Here is a 24,427-nt window from a genome sequence, read left to right on the forward strand (position 1 = left end):
ACAAAAGGAAAAACTGTTTATAGCCCACATAGAAAGGAGAAAGCACAAGGACTTATTCGTGTATTGTAAATACAGATTCAACTGCCATACCATACCATGAAAAATGGACCTTAGGACAAACTATGACAATTGTGAAATTTCTGAGGTTCTCACACAACATATCACAAGCCTTTTGACTGATATTACTAACAATGATGGGATTTTATACATGCTACCAGGTAAATTACAAAAACATTAAAAATAAATCATAGCTGGGTTTTTGAAATTCTGGAAGTCCTTAATTTGTTTAAAAATTGCCGTTTCAACATACAGATTAAAAAACTGTATGCATTCAAGGCACAGGTAACTAATTGAATTAAACAGAACAGTCTTCCCCTTATAGCTGCCTCTACAGATCCTTTTACACAAGCAATTAGAGTAGACTGGAGTGAAAGTGAAAGTGGCAGGACTCCTGATGCATGGCAGTTTAATTAATACACGCAGCAGGGCACATCAACACTCCAGAGGTGGATTAGGATCAGCTCGAGGCACGTTTTGAGGGGGGGGGGGGGGGGGGGGAGAGGTCTTTTACACCCTAAAACCAGTTTCACAAAGGAAAGGACTGGAGTTAGCCAGAGGCTGCGTTTGGCCACTGTGTCCCACTTACCTTCCTCTATCGGTGACGGAGAACACGAGCAGGAAGCCTTCCCCTGTCCTCATGTATTGTTCTCTCATGGCTCCAAATTCTTCCTGTCCCGCTGTGTCTAAGACTGACAACAAAAGGGAAGCCCCACAAGTCAGTCGTTGCCACGGCACGAAATGCAAGGCAGCAGACGCAGTCAAAACACAAATTAAAACACGGGTTTGAGACTGTCACCTCATCGCAGGCTAATAAAGACAAAGGCTTCCTGACAGCATGGAAATGAGAACTAATCGGCCACTGCAATACAGCTGCTAATCAAAAGAAATTGGATCACACAGCAGTCTAGTTATATTATGGATTGCAGGAACTACCCACCAATGTGGAATTACTTTCCGATTACGAGAAATGATGTTTCAGGGCAAGTTCCTTCATTAAATTAAAGTTTTACACGCTGTTTATTAAAACCTTCCTCGTGCTTTAGCTGGAATATAATTATATCTCTAACTTGTGAAGGACTTGATATTTCTGTGAGGAGACTCAAATTACAGTGAGACAATGTAATGATATCTATGCAAATTAATGGCTGACCACTATATGTTTTTGGTGCAAATTTATATCTTCATCAATCCAATAGTTCTGACGTTCAAGGTTCAATTTAGAATGTGTTTCTATACATTTAATCTAGGGTAGCTTTTGGGCGTTAAACGCGATTCATGCCTTAACGGTGTACTTACTATCCAGTCGAGCTGCTCTGTCATCTATCACACACTGCTTTGTGTAGGAATCTTCAATCGTGGGATCATAATCTGTGACGAAGTAAGACTGCAACAAAAAGAGAAAAAAATAATGTAAATCTATCAGATGATGAAAACAGTCAACTGTTGTGCAATCTCACACAAAGGTATAGTTTTGGTTAAATGTTTTTTGTAGAAGGAATTATAAATTTAATATTAAACGTTCTACATAGGATTCTATAATGAAGGTCTTTATTTAGATCTAGCCTTTTTACAAATAACGGAAAACACTGGTTCTATAGTGGTAACCCTGCCTTCAAATACTATAAATGTATCATTCTTAGGACGTTGTTGCAAATGGCTCTTTACGGACAAATACTCACCAAACCAAAATCTCTTTTCAATGGTTTGGTTGCTGTAGTGAAGCAAAATATTAGAAAGTACACAACTAAACTGATGAAGTCAGTTTTTAATTACATCACATTTATCGATCAGCTGGATAACACAAAAATAAGTTGGCCTCTAGTGCACTATTTAGTAGAATTAGATAAATTATGTTGATAAATACCTTAGGTTGTATTAGCCTGATTTTACCTGCTATAGACTAATACTTCGGTGGTGTGCCAAATTCAAGCACAAAGTTCCCATTAAGTAATTGAGCACAGCTCATCCGAAACTGTTCAGTTCATATTGATCCTCTTTCAACTCTAGCTTTCATCTTTGCTTTTCACAGTATTAAGCCCGATGTAAACATATCCACTGTAAAGGTTTAAAGCGTTTAATAATATTTCAAATATATTTTTCATGAGAAAATATCTAGAATAGGTTGAGTCAATAACGTAGCAGTTGACATCAGACAACCCTGCTGCAAAGCAAACCCAAACACTTTGGCATCTTTTTTAACTCTTGGATAATGAGGCAAAATGAACACAAAATTCCAGCCAAATCAATGCTACTTTAATGATAGCTTTCAGCAACAAGGTCAGCATACAGTACATCATCTCAGTCAAAACATTGGCTGTTAGATGGGACTGGCCTTGACTGTAACAATAACATGAATGATTTCTCAGTTTTAATTAATGCAAACTTTGCCCTCCTTAAAGCCATTTAAAAGCTACTTCAGAAAGATTTAAACATACTTGCAGCACAATTATACAAGAAATTTAAAAGACCATATTTTTATCACTGGGTTTTTAATAGTTCTCCACTTATGTGTGCTTATTTTGCAATGGCATACCACCCTTTAGAATGCAATTAACAGTCACGAAGTCGTCACTAAAACCCAATCTAGCAAAATGTATTCATCACCTTCCCAGCATAGAGTGTGTTTTATCATTGTTAAAAATAAATGTATATAATATAGTTGCTGTTATTGTAAACTATGTTCATCTGCCGTTGAAAAGACGGTGGCTGGGACGTCCCCTTTAACGAGTGTTAAAAACAAATGCACCCATATAGAGCAGACATATGAACTGCTGAACAGAAATGCGAGTCAAAGAGACTCTAGGATTAATGGTCATCATCACTTATAAACTGTTCTTGAAGCTTTGATAAGGCACCTAGAATCTAGCAGGCCATTTTTAAGGTTTTAATATCTCCAAAATATTCTACCAAGGACTGTGGAATGTTCTCTTTTCATCAAAGAGGTTAATTTCTTTTGGAAATACCTTCTAGAAAATGTTCATTTTTATTCCATAAAACAATGTTTTATGATAAATATACACACTTAGTTCAATTAATGAGGAAAAATACCAAAATGGCATCTTTTTTGTCCTATTTCAGGCTTTCTCATATCACCTTGGCTGTTAAGTGAAAATGGGGCACAGTTTATAGTAAAAAAAAATGAAAGCTACAGCTTAGAGGAAAATAAATCAGGACAAACTAGAGGTTGCCAGCTATAAAACCCACTTCTCACTCGCCCATTTATCGCAGTTAGTCCATTAACAAAAAGAAATCCTAAACGTAAACACTTTTAAAGGATAAATTGTAAATATGAAATTAAGCAAATTTCTAATAAAATATACTAATAGTTTTTAATTTGTGGTTGGTTAAATCTAAACCAATCCTGTTGTTGCTCATGGAAACACTGTTCAACTATCCATAAAACATTCTAACACTCTAAACCTGAATGCCCTGTAAAAGTACAAAGTAAAAATGTTTCTGGTGATCTTGCCCCTCTATATGGGAGTTGCTATTAGCCTGAGTAAAATATACATGCTGCATGACATTCATGCTCACCTGTATTATAGTCACCTCATTGAAAGCTTCAGATTTAAGGTAAGACATGACAGAATTCTCCCAGAATCCTTGTGACCCAAGAAAGCTCAGGGTCAAGGGTCAAGAGACCTTGAAAAGGTTGATAAGGATCACATCTCGTCTAGTAAGGTACAAAACAATTGGCACAACCCTTGACGTTTTTATTCAATTTATGCCACACTACCAGTGGTTGCCTGAAATCTAAAGCTGACATTTAGGTCTACTAGCTTAAAGGCAAAGTGACTTCATTCATCTTCGGTGCTGTTGACACACAATGGAAAAACAGCAACATTTTAAAACTTAAAACACAGTAGAAGCAGCAAATGAAATTCAGAAATATTAGAATAAAATACGAGGATGGGCACACACCTGTCAGGTTACATTTATTATAATCAAGTGCAGGGTTTAGTATGCACTTAGCACTTAGTAAAAACAGTCTATAAATACAAAATGGGAGATAGATGGGGCTAATTCTGAAAAGGACTAAAGTATTTCTATTGAAACATTGTTTACTTCTTCTAGGCAATACGGAGAACCAATTAAAAAGGCGAACAAAATGTTACGACATTATTAAAAGCATAGAATAAAACCAAGGGAGGTTAAAATTGTACAACACACTACTAAGGCCTCATTTATAAAACGGTGAAAAAATTTTGGTCAGAAAAGATATTTTCTTCTCTTGAGTCTGTCCAGAGAACAGTAACTAGATACATTCTGGGACTCACAGGGATGTCCTACACTGACAGGCAGCTGAAGGAACTGGACCTTTTCAGTCTTGAACAGAGAAGGATGAGTGGACCTGCTACAAATACTCAAAAACTTCAAGGGCATCGATCACGTCAACCCAGCAAGGGTCTTCACAATCAACAGTGAAACACGAAACAGCAGGAACTATACAGAAAGGCATTTAAAATCAAGAACTGGAGGCTCATCTTCACCCAATGGACTGTGGGAGTATGAACCAAGTCATGCTGTTGAAGGCAATACTCTGGCATCTTTCAGAAAAGGGCTGGGATTAATGGGGACTATCAAATTAAATAGAAGGGCCCAATGGGCTCCTCTCTTTTTTAACCTCTTGTGCTCTAAAATGAGAAAGTGGATAGGAAGTTAGCACGCTGTTTTACAGTCCTCTGACAGAAGGAACAGAATAAATTCAAATAAAAAAAAAACACGAACAAATTAATTCAAATAAAAAAAAACGATCTTCCAAATACAATGGATAACTTTTAATAGCCGTGTCTATCTACATTACTATAGATATTAAGCCCAGCGAAAACCATCTACTAAGTCTAACACTACTAACCAAGTTAGTGATTTTACTTGGCTACTAAGTTTATAAATTGAAGGAATTTAAAGAAAGCCCAGTGATACTGTAAATCAGAATTTCAATATTGGAATACACTGTAGCTTAGACTGATTTTACTGTAGACTGGACTGATTTTAAAAACTACAGAGAAAGCACCATGTGAGAGCACATTTTGCCCACAGTACCAAGAGGGCTACGGGGTCTGTGATGGCTCTAGGTGGAACAAGTTCCAGTCAGGATAGGAGGAAGGAAGCTCCACCCACACACAGGGCAGTCAGCCAACCATGGTGCTCTGGACGATGATGTCATTGAGGGGATATTCCCTTTCAGCCTTCTGGGACTTTTTTTTGTTTTTTACAGCTTTGAAAGTCATAGTTGTTTGTGCCCTGATCTAACTTGTTAAACGTTTTTTTCCATTAAATGAATTGCACACAGGAGGTCCTCTTTTTCATAGCTAATAAAACAGAAATATTTATTGTTGCTTTTCATCAATGTTTTATGCTAACTGTAACAAAACACTTCATAACTGGGGGCTTGATGAATGAATAGCTTTACCCATTCAAGATGTACTGTATGTTACCGATATAGCTGCTTATACTAGTTCTGGAATACAGTCAGTATTAAATTGCAACTGGCGACAGGCACAGTCCAGGAATATTCTCAGACACCACTCCTAGGTAATACAGAATCGGCTTCTATGATCCAACAGAATAAAAATAAAGTCTTATTACATTACAGTTATTGGCAGATGCTTTTTTCTTCTCAGAGAAGGAAAATAAGTATGCATGTAGGCGTGCTGTAAACTCAATGCTTGCATGATGCACCCACTTCCTGGTAATGCAGGCTGCATGCCAGATCTACTGAACTTTTCCTTTGTCATTCAGAGTCAGCAGGGTATTGATTTATGAAATGTGACTGGCATTTAATGTGTAGAAAATTGAAAAAATCTTTAAAAAAGTTCTGAAGAAAATCTTTGGAATGAAAAGCAACCCAATGTTCGTGTAAGCCTAAAACCTTTTAACAGAACATGAAGCTGAAAAATAATCTATTAAAGGCTGGTGCTGGACAGTTACAGATTGGTTTTAGACAATAGCTCAGCAATGCGATCTCTTGTATAGTACATCTCAGCATAACAAGTAGCTTGTTTTTTAAATGATATGACAATCACCCTGGCCTGTATTTCCGACAGACTTCTAGAATTTAGTTTCCAAAATCTGTTCACAGATGCCATCACTATCAGAGAGGCTTTAAAGTTCCAATTCTGTTTACTTTTAGAACCAAACATCAAAGCAAAGACCAGCTTCATTACAGAATAATTTAGAAGTCCACATTAAGCTACTACTATACATATTCAAAGCACTGCCCACTTATCTATGAAAAACAACGCATCTCAAATTCTGGCAACTCCATCCATCGGACAGGCTTACCAAAAACACACATGCAAAAGGTATTTCCAACTAATAGATCATCCTGAAATTTAACAATGTCCAGAGATGAAACTGTGAAGCTTAATTTTCTTCTGAATGCTCTTAGACATTCATTACCATACTCCATTACAAAGAAACAGATAAGACTAACCACATCGGGTTTAAACTGCCACACAGACACGACAAGACCACTAACAACCTCACTTTAGAACCAAGAAAGAATCTACCAAGAAAACTTTAATATATGTAAAAAAAAATTCTACACCAGGAAAAAGTCTGCTCACATTAGCAGGTTTCTGTATATCTATCCTGCTCAATCAATTACTCCTTAAGCTGACACAGCAAGAGGAGGCCCTGTTTGAAGATAAATTCAAGCCCCCTCTGCATCTTCAATGTGTAAGACTTAATAGTGAAACGATGCTACTTCCATTATCGCAGGATTTTCATAGCCCAATGCATGTCCCTTCAGCACCAGGTGCTGAGTTTGTTTTAGTACATGGTATCAGCACACAGTGTAGCTGGGAGTGGGCCTGGTAAGCACTTTAGCTAAGGCTGACACCAACAAGTCATCCAGGTCACTACAGTTAAAGTGGCACTTTGCCAGACAGGATTAATAATATGGCACTGTGATTTCCTACTGCCCTATACTGTATAACAGTATACAGTATTTGTAAATCTTTGCTTTATCTCCACCGCCTCTGCTTACGTTTTTAAAAGACCCCAGATGAGAGATACAGGTTGCTCTGAAAAAACTATGGGCCTCCAAAATGAAAACATGAAATCCAAAAAGAGTGTTAAGAGGAGAATAATTCAAGGTTTATCTTAAACCAAGACAAAATGTTCATTTATGTATGCAGTTGTGATTGATTCACAGTATATTGGTCAAAGGCTCCGTAGAAAAGTGGCACAACTCAAGATGTAGGAGATACAAAAAGATAAAACAGACTCTCTCTTCCAAGTTTAAAAACAGAGTAACCATGGTAATGGGACCAGCAAACTCAGGTTCACTTGAAGCAAATGTAAGGGGGTCAAGACCCCATTCAGCACGTCCTCAGATCTGTTGTAGCCCAGAACAAGGAAGGATGGGTTTCAATGGCACACACGCACTGAAATCTAGATACATTCAAGGTCTAGACACCAAAGAAGACCTTCACACACTTTCCTGCTCACGAATTTCAGCAATTGCAGTTACGATAAACAACCCCCAGTCTACATTGGAAATCAATTAAATTGGTCAGGAGGTTCATATACTATGAAGCTGTCTGCGTATACTATAGACACCAAGACAGTGAGCTGGAAAGGTTTTACTGCATGGTGGCATAATGGTTAACTTGTACCTGCAAATTCCAGAATGTGATTTAACTACATTCATTACGACTTTTATACCTTGCAGTCATAGAAGTTAAGAATTATAGAAAATATAAAACTGAGGAGCCAACGGCAAACCAGACAGTAAACTCCACCAAACACATGAGAGAGGAATGACACTGCTCGCAATGACTTAGGAGGTTATACAACTCAGAATATCTTAGAAGAGCAACAGTAATAATCAGATTTACTTAAGTTTATTGAGATCTGCAAATTCTTTAAATCAAATGCTTTATTCTTGCTCCAGGGCATCAATAAAGAGTTTGTGTACATACATATCACCTTTAGACTCCATTAATATGTAGAATCTCTCTTTCCAATGGCACACAGAAGAACATCTTGTTGTCAGCAAAATGGGTTGCTTACAGCAATAACACAAACAAAACTACACTTTCAGCCATAACTTCTGTTTTTCATGGCTCATAGACTGCTATCAGAGGTAGCTGCTTGTGTGTTTTATATCTTATCTTTGGAACATGTTTTGTGAGTTACACATCTCCTAAGTGACAGCTCACACAACACTACATGCTGCCTTAAACACAGCCCTGACTTATAGCCAGAAGCGAATGGCAAGCGTGTTTCATTATACTAAAATTCTACCATAGGAAAATAGTTCTTTTAGACTAAGCATATGGCATAAGTATATGAAATGTGTTTTAGTTCTATACTAACTATTCAATTACACACCCTCTACAACTGTAATTTTGGATCTGCAATTTGTGCATTTATGCCATGTTAAGTCAGACAACTGCTCCCTAAATACTTGAGTCTTCCACTGTACCTATACAATCTGTTACAAATAATGTATTAGTAGTAAACTCAACTGAACATTAATCAAAACCCTTTTCAACCAGAACCGATAAGCACGGAGGATTGTCTACCATCCTGAGACAATGAACAAAGGAAAAAAAACAACTACAAAAACAAGGTTTCAGTGTGAAAGCTGAGCTTCAGTAGTTCATCACTGCACGGTTCATCGCTCGTGTTCTTTGCACAGTGCACGCTTCAATGGCTGTTTTTGCATATTCATGGAACGCAGCTATGTACATATAAAAGTTTATACCATCCCATGATTACATGAAGTACGCTTAAGTCTTTTGCTACTAACAATATTTAGACAAAACTAACAAAATTTACACACGCTATTTGTCCCAAAGGTGAAGCTATATCACTTGCAAATTGTCACTTTTAAATACAAAAAAAAACGCTTAATTTTAACTTCGCTCGCATGGACTTTTCTCTCAGGACTTTATTTTCTCACGGACAAGCACGGCAAAAACATCCTTTGAAAAACTACCTTTCTCAAGGGTCCAGGATGTTACTGAAAGGTGGCAGTGGCACAGCTGCACTGCCTTTGTAAATGAGATGTAATAATCTTGCCAGTGCACTCATGCCCTCAGATCTGTTCAGGTGTTTTCCATGGCTGCACTGCAAAGATTGCCATTAATAATCCAGTTCATTAATGGGCTGATCTGGATGAGTTACTGCATTTCAAGCTACTGCAGAGCATGGAGACAACTCTTTCTATACCAATATTAGAAGAAAGACCTTCAAAAACACTTTCATTATTACATAAGCAGTGGTCAACGAAGTATCTATCATTATTTAAAGTCACTGTAAGATGTCAATCTCTGGGAAAGATCTTAACCCGCATCAGAAGCTATACAGAAAAGTGTGTTTCTTGGCTGCTATTGGGTGGGTTTGGGAGTTGTGGATAGAAAGGCAGTTCCCATTCAACCATCTCACTCTCCTGGTCCTGCAGTTTGTCTAATACTCTTTCTTCTAATTTCTTTTATTATATTTATACATGGGACGCAAGAACTTAGTGGACCACTAAAAGGTTTTTCTTTCTGAAACGTAATGTTTCTTTTATCTCACAACACTCATATATAGCCATTACTCTAATAACAGGTCTACACACAACATGTTCAGTGTTCCTGAAAGAAGCTGAAATGGAATTACTAAAGCATAACCATAATGCACCGCTACATAAACATATTAACTTTATATCAACCACGCTGTGCCTTCCACTACAGAGACTGAAAACTGAAAGTACCATTTTCTCCATAAACTGTGGCAGATTACTTAAAAATTATGCAAGGGCAGTCATTTAACTTATCATTACATCTCATGCTAAGAAATTCTAATTACACAGACTATGTGTTAAAAATTGGATACAGCTTGTTAACAAGCATTTTTAACTATTATGCAGGCTTGTCTTATACAAGGGCTCAAAATCTGTGGATTAGAACAGCCAAAGGTCTTAAAGCCATCTGATGATATAACACAAATATGTCAGGACACGCTGTTGAGGCTTGAGTCACTGTGTGTTGGAATCTGATTAAATTAGCCATCCACAAACTCTACCTGCCACTCTGACCTCCTTGGTATTATATCGATTCTTTGGCCACCATCCAGATTATAAAAACAACTGCCAGGCACCTCCAGGATAGAATGTCAGAACAGCAGACGTGAAATACTATTCACCTACATTGTTTTATTGGGCCAGCTTTCAAAACACCATCAACACTACTGTGGTAACACATCAAAGCCTTTTGTGTTTAAACTACTTAATAACCCACAAAATTCTGCTTTTGAAAGAAAAGGTTCTACAAGAACAGTATAATATTTTGGTTTATGAAGTAAAAGATCATTATTTTTTAAACAACTTTGCTCTTTACCTTCCAGACACATGCCAAGCACAACTGCCTGCTCAAACAGTCTTGCTCAAACTGAAGAACAGGCTGTATGCCACCAGAAATGCCACATTTTACTAAAGAAAACATACATTTATAAAATAGCAATAATATTCAATAACTCAGGCAATGTGGTTTTATTCATGCATGGTGCTGTGTAGAAAATATAATGAGCAAATAAATGCTTACCGGAATTAAAAATATACTAATTCAAAGCAATGTTTACTGGTCAGAATGACAGGCCATTTCTAATCAATTTAGTCTTGATAACCTCTTGAAAAATACTTTTAGATATTAATACATCACCATGCTTTTTGTACATCTTTGTCCCGTAATTGCAGGACACTTGTGACCATAATCCTCCTGTCTAAAAGCATTCATAGTTTTCTTTCTTTTTTAAAATAAAATCCTCTAGACATGAAATTTACAAAGTACCACCACCCTTTGCCCAATATCCTGCTTTAATTCCAATGTTTTACAGTGTATCCCACCCAACGTGTTCAGAGTTTGGAACTCCCAAGGCAAGCTACAGTATGTACTGATAACCACCAAAGAAATAACACCTGTTGCTTTAATTTAGACGATTTATGTTGCCCATCTGCTGGCAGCACAGCTAGTCTCCAATTTAATTCAAAATGAACATAAAAGATCTTGAAAAAGACTGATGTCTTACGTGGAGATCAGTCTAACCAGTACATGCTCATGCTTGCTGTTTCAGGAAAGATCTACAATTTTAAAAATACAAAGATGGGCCAGTTGTGTACTGTAAACTTACCAGATTAAACAAAGGTTCTCAAAAGAGTTTTCTTTCTTTCGTTTCTGCACGCAAGACCTTATTTAGGTGACATTTTCTTCCATATTCAAAACAAGTAAAACTGGTCCCCATAATGCTGGTTGATGTCAATGGATATTATATTAATTTCTGTGGCATGTAAAAAATGTAGCAGCATAAATTTGGAATATTATATACATTGGATTTCTTGACTGATGCACTGTTTGCTAAAACATGCTTCCATTCATTGCTGAAGTCATTGAAATCAGGTGACCATCAGTATCAATACACGCATGATACGTTCAACCTATACTATTTAAAACTTTAACATGCATTGACTCATACAGCACGTAGCTGTCGCAATAGGGCACAGCTTGTGTTTCAAGCTGCTTCAGAAAAAGTAGACACTGACCATGGGTTCCAGTCGAACAGTGCTGCCATTACAATTTCAAACAAACTGTTAAATATCAGGGTATTTTGGCGGACCTCTCTCTGTTTGAAAAGACTCAGGTGGGCCCATCAAAGGAAAGTGATAAAAGAGCACAAAGCTGGACTGAAAGCTCTAGTAACTAACCTGCTGACAGGTATGACCTTTGGCCTCCATTTGTTTCCGAGACAGCAACCTTCAGCTCTTGTTTTACAATAAGCAAACATACTTCTGCCCAAAAAAAATCATGAGCAGTGATAAATGTCAGACAAGAAGAGACATAATGCAAGCTACAGTGAGGGCCATCAATAAGAGAATGAAAAGAATAAAGATGACAAATTTACCACCAATATATATATATTTAATTTTCAAGTCATTTCTATGGTCAATGTAAATAGTGCCATTTTTTCTTAGGGCTTTTCACAAGGTACCAGCAATTGCATGGTGACAAATAAAAATTGCTTCATTCAATTTGGCCCATTTTCCCAGATCTTTTTGAAAATAAAAAAATGAGGAAAATTCTTAACTTTACTACATTTTGAAAACTGAGATTCTATACATAATGGTAACTTCTAGTTTTGCTTGTGCACATTAAATGCATGTGTGTCATGTAATGGAAATGTTAAGATGTTAAGTTTATTTTTCCTATAAATCCCATCATCTGAATCACTAATTTGATAAAGGAAACTGAAAACAGTTAACAGTATCCATAGAGTAAAATAACCTCAAAGAAGCGTGAAGTTAAAGACCCAAGGACACAAGTTAAAAAAGACGCTGTGTACTTAGAACAGAAAACAGGATGGACTTCTTTATACAAACGTTTGTAGATGTCTACAGCAAGCTACTTTGTCATGTTGATAAAGCAGATACCATGTGATTCTTCAGGAAATGCCTGGAAGAGATTTTCTGAATAAGCTCCTAGTAACTAAACAAGCAAGACTGCCTAAATACAATATAGCAATACATTGTATGAAATATCTGCTTTTTAACTACCACTTTTAAACATTTCTTATAACACATTATTCATTCAATCATTAATTGTATTCATAAAATAAAACAGGGGAGGAGAACACATAGGGAAATAATAAAAATAGTTATACATACAGTATATTGAAGATACAAGCATTAAAGCAGTTTTAGCACAGTGTCAAGTTTTTTCATATGAAAAAAAAAACTATTTAAAATCGCACACTGAATGTTTCTAAATTTACACAGAAAAATACCATTGTACTTAGGATGCAATGTTTGGAAACCCCAGAATGCCCTGCACTGTAACGTCCAGCTGTCTTCTTGTTTTATTCTGAATTTATTCTGCTACAGATGAGAAAAACTATGAGATTGACAGTTGTGGAAGCATGAAAAAAAAATGCATTTCCATGCCAGATACCACCTGTCAGGTCTTGTGTTGTCATGCAGTAGTTTCTATTTCTAAACCCTGTTAACCACACTTCTTCCAAAAAGCATCCATGGACCTCATATTTGCATGTGTTAGATACTGTGAAACAAACAAGAACAGAAAGGAGGCAATTAGCCCATGCCTCAAATAAAACATTAAGGGAACTAACTAGTCAGACATGTATTGTAAGTTGCATCGAGATAGTGACAAGGATTTGCGTTTTAAACCTACCTCACTCTACATCCCTACACTATTTAAGTTGCCTACGTCTATTTAACCACTTTAATGTTTATTAGGGCCCTGTTGATTGAGATAAATGGAGCTGATTGAGATAAATGGAACTCATGATTCAGCTGATTGGGCGAAGGCTTGCTAATGAGTCCCTGCACTTACTCCTAAATCCTGGAGATATTAATTCTCTTCTTTCCAACAGAAAAGATAGGACCGCCTCCCTACTACAGCAAATTAAGAAAGCGTCAACACTGAATGCTAACAGAGGAAAAAGAATGTTTTAAAACTGCAGTAGTACATTCCATCAGAGTTTCAATACCCTGGGTAAAATTACATTTTCTGGGTGATAGTGAGCAAGTCAGGCACTGTGTATTTAACAGGCACTGGATTCACAATCACCCACATTCAAATGAAGATGTAAACATGATTGCTTTTTCAATTACAAAACAAATATTTTTATAAATTGTATATGTCATGTGCTATATATTGCACAATATAGTTCTTAACCTGTTGGGACACTATTGAAATGAGTAAAAATCCTGCAGTCATATAAGTATTTTTTGTGCATTACAGTGATTCAACAATAGCTAACCACAGGCTTTTAGAGCAATTCAAGCAATCCCTCTCCCTGTTTTTCTACTGTTATTACAGATATTTGAAGCATTATCTATCCTAGGTTTTTTTTTTACTGACACCTGGAGAATGCAGTGTGGACTTATTTTGTAAATAATATGACGTATATTACTCTTGACCAGTTACCTCTCCACTCTCGTTCAGTGAACACTGAAAGCTTCTCTTGCAATTATAGGGATGGAGCTTTCATCAAGATGTAGCGTTCTCTTCATTGCAGGATATGACAGTTAACCGCCAGGATAATTCTAGACTGGGCCGCACCAAGTAATTACAGCTCAGCAAACAAAACCTCAATAACAGCGCACTGACTGACCTTGCTGGTAAAGTGACAAACAAGAGCTTCATTCCTCTTTCTTAGGTTTTACTGGTGCTGTTACTGTAACAGAGCTATATATTTGAAATCAAATGGTTTTCCAGCAACCAGACAGAAAGGCCAATGAAAAGGCCTTGCAACAAACTCCATTCATATTTTGCTCTGTGTACTCACGACATTCAGATTAGGCTATTTGTTTTCAATCTGCTTTTCAACAGTTATTTTAACATTTCAGGGATCGTATTATGCAGGAAAATGTCTTTACTGCATTTGTTCCAATAACATGAACTAGAAATACATTTGCTCATTTTCTAAAATGTTCTTGGTCAGAGATTAAAGTAAAGAAGCTGTTACTTCTAAAAGTGGGGAAAATTAAAACAGCTCCAACAGAGCCCACAATGCCTCTATTTTCCATTGCTTAATTGAAAACAAATCTGAAAGATGAACTACAAATCCAGTTTTAGAAAGCTTACTGTGTTAAGGCGATTGCCAGTGAAAAGGGAAAACCAAATAATTCAGCTGGTTAGAGCTGGAAAGGGGGAGATTACAGTTAGGCATTATTTTAAAAGGCATCACCAATACAAGATAAACTGTTAAGAGCAATATAATCCCAAGGACACTTTACATACATGACAAGATAACGGGCATTTTTCAACATTTTCTGGTCAATAACTGCAGACTTTAGTTTGCGATTGTTGCAAAATATATTTTGCATCATTTTTACGTTTGACATGTGATTGACTTAACACCAAATTAAATATAGGAGTCTTGTAGGGACCCAGTCTACAGCAGCACAAGCTCTTTAAACCAGCAGCAGCTGAAAACCTGTCGACCTTAGGTGGAATGATAACCCAAAGAGTCTGCAAGACCTTCACACCTGGATTTGCGCACTACTGACCTCATATACCCTGAACTGCTCATCCCTTGTAAAGCAGCAGAAGAATCTATTAGGCGAAAATTGACTCACACTGGCACTGGAAAGCTCATTGGGTCCTATGGATTTTGTTTCAGCTGAACTTTGAATGACTTAAAATCAGTTGCTTTTAAGCTCACATTCCTTCCAGACCTGCATATGAATATAAAACCTGCAAGGCTATGATTCTCAAAGACCAGAGTTCCACACCCCTGCTTAAGGTAGCATTCAGTGTGAAAATGTTTTTTTGTTTGATTCAAGCTCTCAGTTGGTCTACTTATTTAAATAACTACCTAACTGTAACAATTTTAAACTGTAACCATTTTAAAACAGGCTACAGGATGGTTTACAGATTAACCTGATGTACTCTTAATGAAAATAATGTTTTGACTAGTCAGCTGTAAAAATCCTATGACTAATAAAACAATTAGGTTAATTGTTTAATTAGGTTGGAACAAAAAACAGATGGCACTAGGTCACTGCAGTGCATCAGGGTAGACTGTAAAAGAAGGATAACACGTTAGTCCTAATCCATTTTGCTGCAGCATTTTGACAATGGGATCATTACTGCTTCACTAGTTGACATTTAACTCCAATACTTAATGATGGACTTCGATGTATGCTGCAATGCTCTGAAAAGAGCAATATTTGAGTACTCCTGCTCTTCCAATACAAGTTATCTTTTAGATTGTAACTACATACTTTGCACTTACTTTGTCACTAAAAACAAATAGTATATTCAATAGCTTTGTATTAATGGAAAAATCTCGCGTGCCAGTTTTCCAGCATTGCTTGCCAGCAGAGCAAGTAATCCCATGAGACCAACACCATTAACATCTTAGGAAATTGTATTACTGTGATGTTCTATAATATCATAAACAAGCTCATAAATAAGCTTTAATGTAGGTAAATCTCCCACATTCTGTCCTTTAACTTAATATGTGCTGCAGAAACACCATATTAAATGTAGGAGATGTATCCTAAATCTGATTTGGAAAAAAACAACTAGATAAGGGAAAGCTTTAGAAAACATGATTCCTTTGGCTCAGGGAAATGGACACTACTCACCCTAGAACACAAAAATAATTAGCTGCAATAACCTAATGGTGTGGACCCTATATATTGTTTTCTATAGCACTAAATAAAATCAATATGAAAATGAATCACAAAAGGGTCCTCCTGCAGGTCTTCAAAATGCACCTGTGAGTTTACAAATGCAGTTGGTACAGGTAGTGGACAAAAATGGAAACACCTGGGTTCATGAGGGGCACCAAGTATACCAAAAGCAAGGTCTGACACACAAGTGTGACTCATGTTAATCAAGCAAATAGCATTTAGGTATGTTTAGAGTCACGTATAAAAGTCCTGGACAGGCCATCAAGGGTTAATCTCAGTGACTTGAAAGAGTATGTTGGGGTAAAGAAGTTTAAGTAGGTAGCTACGCGTCAGCATGTGCAGATTCCTGCAAAGGAACAGGTAAAGGTTTGTTAAAGGAGTTTTTTGCTTTCAGCATGAAATAAACTTTTACCCATTTCTTTGTTGGGTAAATTAGGCAGGAGCTTCAATAAACAAGACTGCTCAACTTGCTGATGGTGTCAGCATGAAACCCCCAGGGAAGAGACATCATCTGCGAAGGGCAACAGTGGGCAGACACACATACCCGTGCATGAATTCAAAGTCTAAGACATTCAGGCAAGCAACTGCAGTTAAGTTCAGCGCAAAAGTCAACCTAGGGTGCGAAGAGACAGTAATCAAAAACAGTCTGCCAAGAACTCCACAGAGTGGCAAACCAAACTCGCATTGCGGTGAACAAATCATTCCTCACACATATGCAAGTCCAGTGGTGCCAAGAGCAAAGGCAACAGGCTGAGCAGTGGAAAAATGCAATTTGGTAGAATCATTTTACCCTGTTTTACCCTTGAAATGGATGAGTGAATGTGTGGAGCAAACCTGAAGAATTTTACACCATGGTTCCAACAGTTAAAGAGTCTGGTACTGCTGTAATGATGCAGAGCACAATTTCCTGGCACAGCTTGGATACACTCATTCCCTTAGAAGGAAAGGTCAATGCTTATTGTTACTGAGTGATCATCCTGGCTTTGTATTGCAGCCAAGACGAGCATCTTGCAGGATGACAACTCCCCCATTCATAGATTCATTTATTTATTTACAGTTCATTTATCAGCAGTAGCTATCAACCTGCAAGGGGGGTTTTCGAAAAGTTTAAGTGTCTTACTCCAGCATCCTGGCCAATTTTCCCAATGGACTTTACCAACTAAAGCCTCCTGATAATCCCCCATCTATGAATTAGCTTTATTACACTGTTCTCCTCCTCACTGAGAGTTGGTGTGTGGCAAGTGTACTGGCGCACTCTGGCTGCTGTTGCACCATCCAGGAGTGTCCAGAAAAGCATCATGTAAGTGTAAGTTATTATTATTATTATTATTATTATTATTATTATTATTACAGAGCATGTGTAGTTGCCCCATAGCTTGCAGACATCCATGGTAGTCCAAAGACCCCCGAAATAATTTTTCATTCATGCTTCCATTTTTTGTCCATGTTTTAAATACTTTTTCAGTTCCTTTGCTGGATGAGGTACAATCTAGAAGCAGTTGCCATGGGGTTGTGATATAAGGCCTGAGCTTCTTGATTAAAAATATGATTCAAGAATGAAAGAATAATTTAATTGTACCACTATACAGTAGTAACTTTTAAGGTTTTAATGTTAGTATTTTTATTCCTAACATACTAGTAATAAATAAAGCTAGGCATTTATTGCTTGATGTCGCTAATATTTAACATATCAGTGAAAAATTTAGGGTATAAGGCACATATTATGCATGTTTTAGTCTAACTAGCACTCAAGTTGTGTTTCAGCAACACGATTCTTAGGACGTATCTAAAAAGGACTACAAATGATGTAGTATAATTTAACTAAAAAGCTAACCACATTTAACATTGTCTTTCTTGGTCAATCTGCTATCTTAAAATCACTGGCTAACATCTTTAGTCCAACAATATATATTGTACATTGAACAAGTCTATGCAAAATAAAATGCTTGGAACAAATTCCATAAACTAAATAGTATTTATCAGAAAATTGCACAAATATAAGGCAAATTAAGACTACAATCCTTCTTAAGAAGGTAGTCGTTATCAAATGCTTTTGATGTCCTTCGTAGTTCAGCTATAAAAAGGCTATTGTACCAGCATTACTTCAAACAATTCCTAGAATCTACCTCCTATCTTAAACACACACATCTAAATTTAGCCATTTAAAAGGTGTTTTACATAAAGAAAAAACACTCATTTTCTTGAGTACTACTTACAGGACAAAACGATTTTAAACCAGCTGGTACTCTCCTTCACTGAGCAATAAATTAATTCAGCTGCCTGAACCAGCCCCTAAAACCAACTGCCCATTTAGAACAGCTGAAGACTTATGTAACAAACACTCTGTCCCACATTTAATGGAACTAACATTACCACAGTAGCACATGTCTACTTTCCTCCTGCGTCTGGAAAAGTATACAGAAGCTTGATGACATACAGGATTAACTCAAAGTCTTCTGACAACCTGTCTTTGAGTTTAATTTAGCCTATCATTTAGTCTAGCACTTTCTGTGAACTATTTTTGCTTTAAAATTATACAATATTGTAAGATCTAGAAAAAAGTACTTTTAAAGAAGCCAATGTAAAATGAATCCCTCTTTTTGGTCCTACTAAAGCAGGATAAAGGTGAAGTCGACGTTGAGAAAGAGTTTTCTCATGTTTTAAAAAGTGATTATCAATGGCTGAGCGAGTTCACTTCAAAATATTTGGTTAAATAATTTCCAGTAGAACATTTAATTTGATAGTTTCTAAAATGTAATTTAGGAAATGGATGTGTGCATTGTGGAAAAATTAATTAAGTTAAAAAGGGGTAAGACGCCTTTAAGGAAGAAATGGCTGAAAAACTGTGTCAAGCTATGAAAACGTACAACCAACGTCCAACACGAAGAGCAAGAGCACAGCCTAGGCAACACAAAGCCTGTGTCTGAAGGTAATTTGTCATTCATAAGGTGAAAACTAGGTAGTTTGTGCTGTTGCACACTAAATTTAACTGAACTATTCTTATTGACAATGATCATTTTACAGACCTGGATTGATTTGGGTGATTCATTTACTTTATGTGATTTACAAGCAAGAATGCACAGTATGACTCATTTTTATCCCCTTTTTTATTTTTTATGAAACTGAGATACATTGACTGATACAGTGTTCTGTCATAATGAAAAATACATCTGCCGCAGTGTATATGAAAGGGGGCTTATCAAGAAAACACTGTGGCAGGTTTCCCAGAATTCTTTCTCAGTCCTCAAAACAGGATTTGTAATGTGATGCACAAAAACAAAATCTAAATCAAAATGCTTTTGGAAACCCAGGGAGAACATATTACATTGCCAAATCATCTTTGAGGAGCTTCACATACATTTAATAATTTTAGGAAGGTTGCTGAAGCTTCCCACTGGCAAAATAATAGTACATCAAATAATGTTTATTTTTACACAGAAAGCGTTAAATAGCCATCTGACTTGGAGGGTGTCAGACACTTAACAAAAAACAAGGGAAGTTAGAGACATCTAAGAAATTTCTGGGGTCACTGACAATACAAGACAACAAATGTCAAAAGTAATAAAGGGTGAGCCAGTTACAGGTATCCTGATGTAACAGCGCACCAAATGTACACTGCTAAGAGAGAACCTCATCGCTGGTTAATGTATATTATTTGCTTATTTGGGCATAAGAGATTATGAGAGTTTTCCCAGACTCCAGTGGTAAGAAAATCTTGTTGTAAAAACTAAGTACGTTCGAAAGAAGATTCAAGTAGACGTCTAACTGTTTTTCCCTACAATGTGTTACAGAAATGTAGTTCGCACAATGACGATTCTGTAACTCATGCACACTGGAGCTTGATGTACTGTCATCAGGCGTGTACTGTAAGTCAGGAAGGCCAAAATCCCTTAAGTTACCAAATATCTCTAGTTTCAGTATTTTTTTTCTATGGTACAAAATAAGAATTGTTTTTTTCCTAAACAAAATTAGACAAATGATCTGTTTTAATTAAAAAAAAATATTTTCACGTTTTTTCAACCATTACTCATTTCAAATTAAGAGGACGAAACATGTTCTCTTACACTTAGGTCTTTCTATTCTTGATGCATTTTTAGAGATGCAGCCCTGATTCCTGCAAAGCAAAACAGACCAACAAGAAGCCCGAGTAGAATGAGACCACATTAGAAACAAGCAGCACGACAGCTTCTATCTTCAGGGCAAAAAGCAAGCATGCAATACAAAACACACACTCATAACACAACGAACAACTGTTCACCACAAAGACAGTCACAAAAACAGCAAGAGCACATCAATTACCCCTGTTTGCTATACTCATACATGGTCTAATTTATCTCCGTTTCTTTTTGATCTTTTTAAAGAAACAAGTACCGGCTCTTTTAGAATATTCTGGTGGGAACACTGGGAATTAGCTGATAGAGGATTACAGGCTAAGAATAAATGCATACAGCTGATAAGTTGGAGCTAATGTTCATGCACAGTGCAAAACAGTTAAAATGGTACTTACAGAATTAATGTAATCTTTGCTTACTTGTTTATGCAAGACTAACCAGAATTTAAAAAAAATGCATTTCATGTCCAGTTTAGCTCTGACATTGCTACATAGGAAGGACAAAGACAGACTGAGGCAACAAGAACAACAAAACAGAAGTCAAGAACAGAAGGGCTTGTGATGTTTTCTCCTACGTGGCTTATGTCTAGTTTCTTGAACTAGTATGAACCGACTAACTCCAGGTCACTCAGCCCCATTACCGAAAGGTGATTCCCATTTCCATCACGGGAGCTTTCATTTCTATCTGTAACCGGAACATTTTTGAAATGTATGCACTCTTTTATTTCTGGAACAATGCCGACATAAAAGGTCATAATCGTTACACTTCTATGAAATAGCTTTCTCCATTTTTCCTGTGTCTGGCTGACATCAGGTCATTATAAAGATAAGAACTAAATTAATCCATACGGACCTGTAATTTATACAATATGTAGCGTATAGATAGTTTGGTGTTGATTTTTAAGTTTGACTGGAAGGACCAGTAAGACTGATTACTACTCTATTTCACTGTATGTGAAAGCAGGAGTTTTCATGTTTCCCTGTATGTGCACATACAGGGTATCATACACACGAGTTCTTTTTTACATAATTATTCTGACATTGTTTAATTTACTTAGTCTATGAACACTGGATTCTGCTGCAAAAAGATAGCAAAGCTGAAATATTTACACAAGAAGGTTTTTGAACACCTGCCTGTTAATTAAACATTGGCAGCACTAAAGCAAGGGAGGCCATAATGGGGCATTTGATGATGTGAAGCAAGTATTGGAGTACATGTGCTTTTGAAAAGCAGTCCTGTTTGTTTTATGAGTGGCATGTAATTAACAGAATATTAGCTGGTTATTTGGTTTTCTCTCTCTAGTAAGTTGTCCTTTTTAAACATCCACTAGTAATGTAAGGAATATTTTATAGAAACCACCCTAAAAACTACACATGTACCTCTTATTCTATATTTGAAGTGGGAATATTTTTAGAATTTTATAGTCTCTAACTGGTCAAACAACGAAGAGTGGCGGTTAGATTTAAAAACCTATCAACAATTCAGAGCAATGCTAACTAATCGGTGTGTAACATTTAGAATTAAAAGTTAAATATCAAATAATATAGACTTTACTCCTTCATTTTGAAGATCTTAAATACAAACATCAGTCGTTATAATTGCATTTGTCTGCTCCAGCATTTTTCACCTTCTGCTTCATTTCTGTTAAATTATTTCAAACTATCAAACCATATGCATGAATTTTAATAACCTGAAGAATCTTCCAAGTATTAAAATAGCTTTGTTGGATACTTTCAATTTTACATATCAAACCAGAAACACGAAAATAATGAGAGTTTAGACACCTTCAGCTTTTAGAAAGCTACCTTTGCAAACAGTCTGGTATTTTGTACTGTAGTTCGCTTTGATAGTGGTTTCAAACAAAATAAGCAGTTAGAGGCACACTAGACATGAGAATCTTCAAAGGGTTTTAACTCTGCTGTAAAGGTTAAGCTTACTCTTCTGTAAAATACACCGTTTCTAATTTCAGAACCTATATAGTCCAAAGAGGCAGGGAGTCCAAAACCTTTTGAAATGTTTGAAACTTTGAAGTACTGCAGATTTTGCTCTCATTTGCCTAATGTTTAATCAACTCTCTTCCTACTACAAAAATAACTGAAAAATGTCATGCTGAATGCTGTTGCTGTGCTTTAGTATTACCCAAGTTTCCTGAACAGTCAAATCGTGGCAAAAATAGTGAATTAACCAGGCATTGTTGTTTATAAAAAAAAAACCTAAATAAAACCAGGACCCTTTCATTTTCTAATCTGATTTCAAAGCAACAAAAAAAACTAGCAGCAAATTGCAGTAACAGGAGAGACAAAAAATAACATGCACATGAGCCAGATTAATTCTGTTTATTTTACGAGTCCCGTTTTAGGCCAAACGGCCCAGCAGAGTTAAACCCCAGAATGCAGTAAGCGAAGCAGACAATAGCAGCTCTTGTTCAAAAATGCTCATTGTCAGCAGACTTATTTGTGTACTGCAGGAACACACTCTTTGTTTACATCACTTGAAACACCTGCAATGCAAATGTGCACTAGTCTATATAGCCTGTTCAGATTGCAGTAACATTAATTCTGCCATCAGATCATGACAGTCTTTACAATGTTTCTGGATTTCTTTACAGTCCAGAAACATGCAACTAATCGTTGTTTTGACAAAAAGAAGATACTTCAATCAGAGACTGAAGTAGAGAAATGAACTGAGCAAACCAGCCAGAGGCTAAAAAGCAGCAAAATTGTTCCAGAACACTACTGTCACACATATTGAGCCTTGAAGTAAAGTGTAGGTTCATGCTCGAAACTTTATTTTCCTTCAAAGGCCCTACACACACTTGTCACATCTGACCAGACTCTAAGCTCAAATGACAAGGTTCTTTCCAGGAGCTGTCTGACTTATAATCATGGAAAATTACTGAGCTGATGTGTTGTGACATCTCTTTATGGACGACTACATCTCTGGACTGACTTTTGAAAGAGAGCTATAATCACAGCACTGAGACCAAATTTATCCTTCGTATTGTATAAGCCACCATGCAAAAACCAGGCTTTCCATTCATAAAGGCCCTACTGGGCATTTTAGAAGCTGGCCATTCTAGAAGCTGGCCATTCTTTATTAAATCACTATCAACTATCAATGGCATTTTCATGCAGATACAAACAGAAGTTGCCGGGTTGATCTGCAACATACTGTGTACATTCAGCCTGTATTTGTAAATCTCTGTATTTGCACAGAAATATAAATATTTATTTGTAAAAAAATAATAGAAAAATCAATCCATTTCGGATATACATCAGTATATTGATGTAACTTATCTTCACACATCTGCACAAGAATTCAACTGAAAATGTAGGTTGTCTTTTTATAGGAGCAACTAAGCAACAATATCAGTACAGATACTTGGTCTGTTTCCTACCTCCACATGACAGACCATTTAATAAGGGGCTTGAAAACTGTACTACATGAATAGAAAAAAACTTGTCAACCCGTGTCTATCTTCTGGCACTCCTGTGTTGCTAGTAGGTTTGTCAGTTTACTTGGTCAAGTCTGCATTTTCTAAAAATGTATTAAAGCAAATTAAGCTCATCATTGAGATTTTCTCCCTTTGCTTCAATGGTAAGTCCTCATTATAGCAAGATCAAAACCTGCTAGAATACTTGTACAAGAAAATGTTAACTTCATCAAATGCTGCATCCTTTACCTAAATTAATATTAAACCAATTTATCACTCTGGGAATTATTTTGTGGGGATTCTATGCTTTACTTTGCATAGCCCTTAACAAAGGGCCCCTCAGTCGTAAAAAATATTTTAACACTGGTGGGTGTAGCATATTTCTGATGAAGCAACAATAGTTCTTAAAGATGCAGTACTCTGGGATTTATTGCCGAATCAGTACAGAAACAGGGAGACCAAAGACAAAAATGCCATCTTTCTATCATTCAAGGGGTCACCTTCTTGCACAATTGTGATATCTGAAAATATATAATGTATATGCACTACAATAGTCATCCACATTCAACAATTGCTTAGTCCATTACAGGGTGTTAAGTCAGCTCAGACCCTAAGTACCTAACCTGACAGAAAATGGGAACAAAGATGCAATCTGGACAGTAAGCCAGTCCA

The 24,427-nt window shown here is 36.6% G+C and overlaps 1 protein-coding gene across 1 annotated transcript in view; it reads right to left on the reverse strand.

Moving 5' to 3' along the window:
• Window positions 1–24,427, reverse strand: part of rras2 (RAS related 2) — a 46,826-nt gene that overhangs the window by 8,384 nt on the left and 14,015 nt on the right. Inside the window, exons 2-3 of the mRNA XM_006642488.3 lie at window positions 1,357–1,444; window positions 647–749 (exon numbers count right to left, since the gene is read on the reverse strand). Of these exons, the coding sequence (XP_006642551.1) occupies window positions 647–749; window positions 1,357–1,444 (191 nt within the window). The remainder of the gene's footprint in view (window positions 1–646; window positions 750–1,356; window positions 1,445–24,427) is intronic.

This window comes from Lepisosteus oculatus, chromosome 21 (genome assembly GCF_040954835.1).
Source record: "Lepisosteus oculatus isolate fLepOcu1 chromosome 21, fLepOcu1.hap2, whole genome shotgun sequence".
Lineage (NCBI taxonomy): Eukaryota > Metazoa > Chordata > Actinopteri > Semionotiformes > Lepisosteidae > Lepisosteus > Lepisosteus oculatus.